The 2,262-nt window shown below is 65.6% G+C and overlaps 1 protein-coding gene across 1 annotated transcript; it reads left to right on the plus strand.

Annotated features, from left to right (window-relative positions):
• Positions 1-245: 245 nt before the first annotated feature.
• On the plus strand, positions 246-1,807 carry SOX11 (SRY-box transcription factor 11). The gene has a single exon (XM_060117273.1). It carries the CDS (start codon positions 319-321, stop codon positions 1,678-1,680), a length of 1,362 nt encoding a protein of 453 aa, XP_059973256.1. The 5' UTR covers positions 246-318; the 3' UTR covers positions 1,681-1,807.
• The last annotated feature ends 455 nt before the right edge of the window (positions 1,808-2,262 follow it).

Below are 2,262 nucleotides of genomic sequence, written 5' to 3' on the forward strand. Positions count from 1 at the left end.
AAGTGCTCGGGGTCCGGCGCTCGCGGCGGGAGCCACGAGCCGGAGAGAGGGGTCCCGGGCTGCTTCGACCGCCGCCGCCGCCGCCGCCTCTCCCGTCGCGGCCGCAGCTCCCCGCGAGCGGGCGGCCGTCGCCGCCGAAGCCGCCGCAGCCGCTGTGTGCAGCCTGGAAGGGGGGGCGGGGGGGAGGGGGGGAGCCGCGGACGCGGGGTGCCGAGGACTTTGCAACTTGCCCGGGAAGGTGGAGGGGCGAGAGGGGGAGGGGGAGCTCCGCACGAGACCGAGCGGCCCGGGTTGGAGCGCCCAGCCCCGCAGCGGATCATGGTGCAGCAGGCCGAGAGCTTGGAAGCGGAGAGCAACCTGCCCCGGGAGGCGCTGGACACGGAGGAGGGCGAATTCATGGCTTGCAGCCCGGTGGCCCTGGACGAGAGCGACCCGGACTGGTGCAAGACGGCGTCGGGCCACATCAAGAGGCCGATGAACGCGTTCATGGTGTGGTCCAAGATCGAGCGCAGGAAGATCATGGAGCAGTCTCCGGACATGCATAACGCCGAGATCTCCAAGAGGCTGGGGAAGCGGTGGAAAATGCTGAAGGACAGCGAGAAGATCCCGTTCATCCGGGAGGCGGAGCGGCTGCGGCTCAAGCACATGGCCGACTACCCCGACTACAAGTACCGGCCCCGGAAAAAGCCCAAAATGGACCCCTCGGCCAAGCCCAGCGCCAGCCAGAGCCCCGAGAAGAGCGCGGCGGGCGGCGGCGGCGGCGCGGGCGGCGGCGCGGGCGGCGCCAAGACATCCAAGGGCTCGAGCAAGAAATGCGGCAAGCCCAAGGCCCCTACGGCCCCCGCGGCCGGCGGCGCCAAGGCCGGCGCGGGCAAGGCGGCCCAGCCAGGGGACTACGGCGGCGCGGGCGACGACTACGTGCTCGGCAGCCTGCGCGGGAGCGGCGCGGCCGGCGGCGGCGGCGGCGCGGGCAAGACGGTCAAGTGCGTGTTCCTGGACGAGGACGACGAGGACGACGAGGACGACGACGAGCTGCAGCTGCGGATCAAGCAGGAGGCGGACGACGAGGACGAGGAGCCGCCGCACCCGCAGCTCCTGCAGCCGCCCGGGCAGCAGCCGCCGCAGCTGCTGAGACGCTACAACGTCGCCAAAGTGCCCGCCAGCCCCACGCTGAGCAGCGCGGCCGAGTCCCCCGAGGGCGCGAGCCTCTACGACGAGGTGCGGGCCGGCGCGACCGCGGGCGCCGGGGGCGGCAGCCGCCTCTACTACAGCTTCAAGAACATCACCAAGCAGCACCCGCCGCCGCTGGCGCAGCCCGCGCTGTCGCCCGCGTCCTCGCGCTCCGTCTCCACCTCCTCCTCCTCGTCGTCCTCCTCGTCCAGCAGCAGCAGCGGAAGCAGCAGCAGCAGCAGCGGCGGCGAGGACGCCGACGACCTGATGTTCGACCTGAGCTTGAATTTCTCCCAGAGCGCGCACAGCGCCAGCGAGCAGCAGCTGGGGGGCGGCGCGGCGGCCGGGAACCTGTCCCTGTCTCTGGTGGATAAGGATTTGGATTCGTTCAGCGAGGGCAGCCTGGGTTCCCACTTCGAGTTCCCCGATTACTGCACGCCCGAGCTGAGCGAGATGATTGCGGGGGACTGGCTGGAGGCGAACTTCTCCGACCTGGTGTTCACGTATTGAGAGGGGCGCCCCGCTTCTCGCTCTTTCTCTCGGCGGGTGCAGAGCAGGGTTCCTTGGGAGGAGGTCGTGGTGGTCGTGAGGAGGGGGGGGGGAGGAGGTGTCGATGGTGGTGGCGGTAGGGTGGAGGGGAGAGAAGAAGATGCTGGTATTGATATGTCGTGACACAAAGAAATTGGAAAAGATGATGAAAATTTTGGTGGAGTTAAAGTGAAATGAGTAGTTTTGAAACATTTTTCCTGTCCTTTTTTTGTCCCCCCTCCCTTCCTTGATCGTGTCTCAAGGTAGTTGCATACCTAGTCTGGAGTTGTGATTTTTTCCCCCTCAAGTGTGTTTTTGTAATTACTATTTCTTTTTTTCTGAAATTCGCGATTGCAACAAAGGCGGAGGGGCGGGGCGGGGGAGGGGAGGGAGGACCCGCTCCGGAAGGCGCTGTGTGAAGCTGGTCGGGCTTTGAAGTCTGGAAGACGCCTGCGGAGGACCCTTTGGCAGCGCGACTGTTAACGCTAGGGAGTTGGTTGGAGAATTTTTTTTTTTTTTCCTTAAGAGATCTTAAAGAACTGGTGATTTTTTTTTAAAACACAA

Source organism: Mesoplodon densirostris, chromosome 14 (genome assembly GCF_025265405.1).
Source record: "Mesoplodon densirostris isolate mMesDen1 chromosome 14, mMesDen1 primary haplotype, whole genome shotgun sequence".
Lineage (NCBI taxonomy): Eukaryota > Metazoa > Chordata > Mammalia > Artiodactyla > Ziphiidae > Mesoplodon > Mesoplodon densirostris.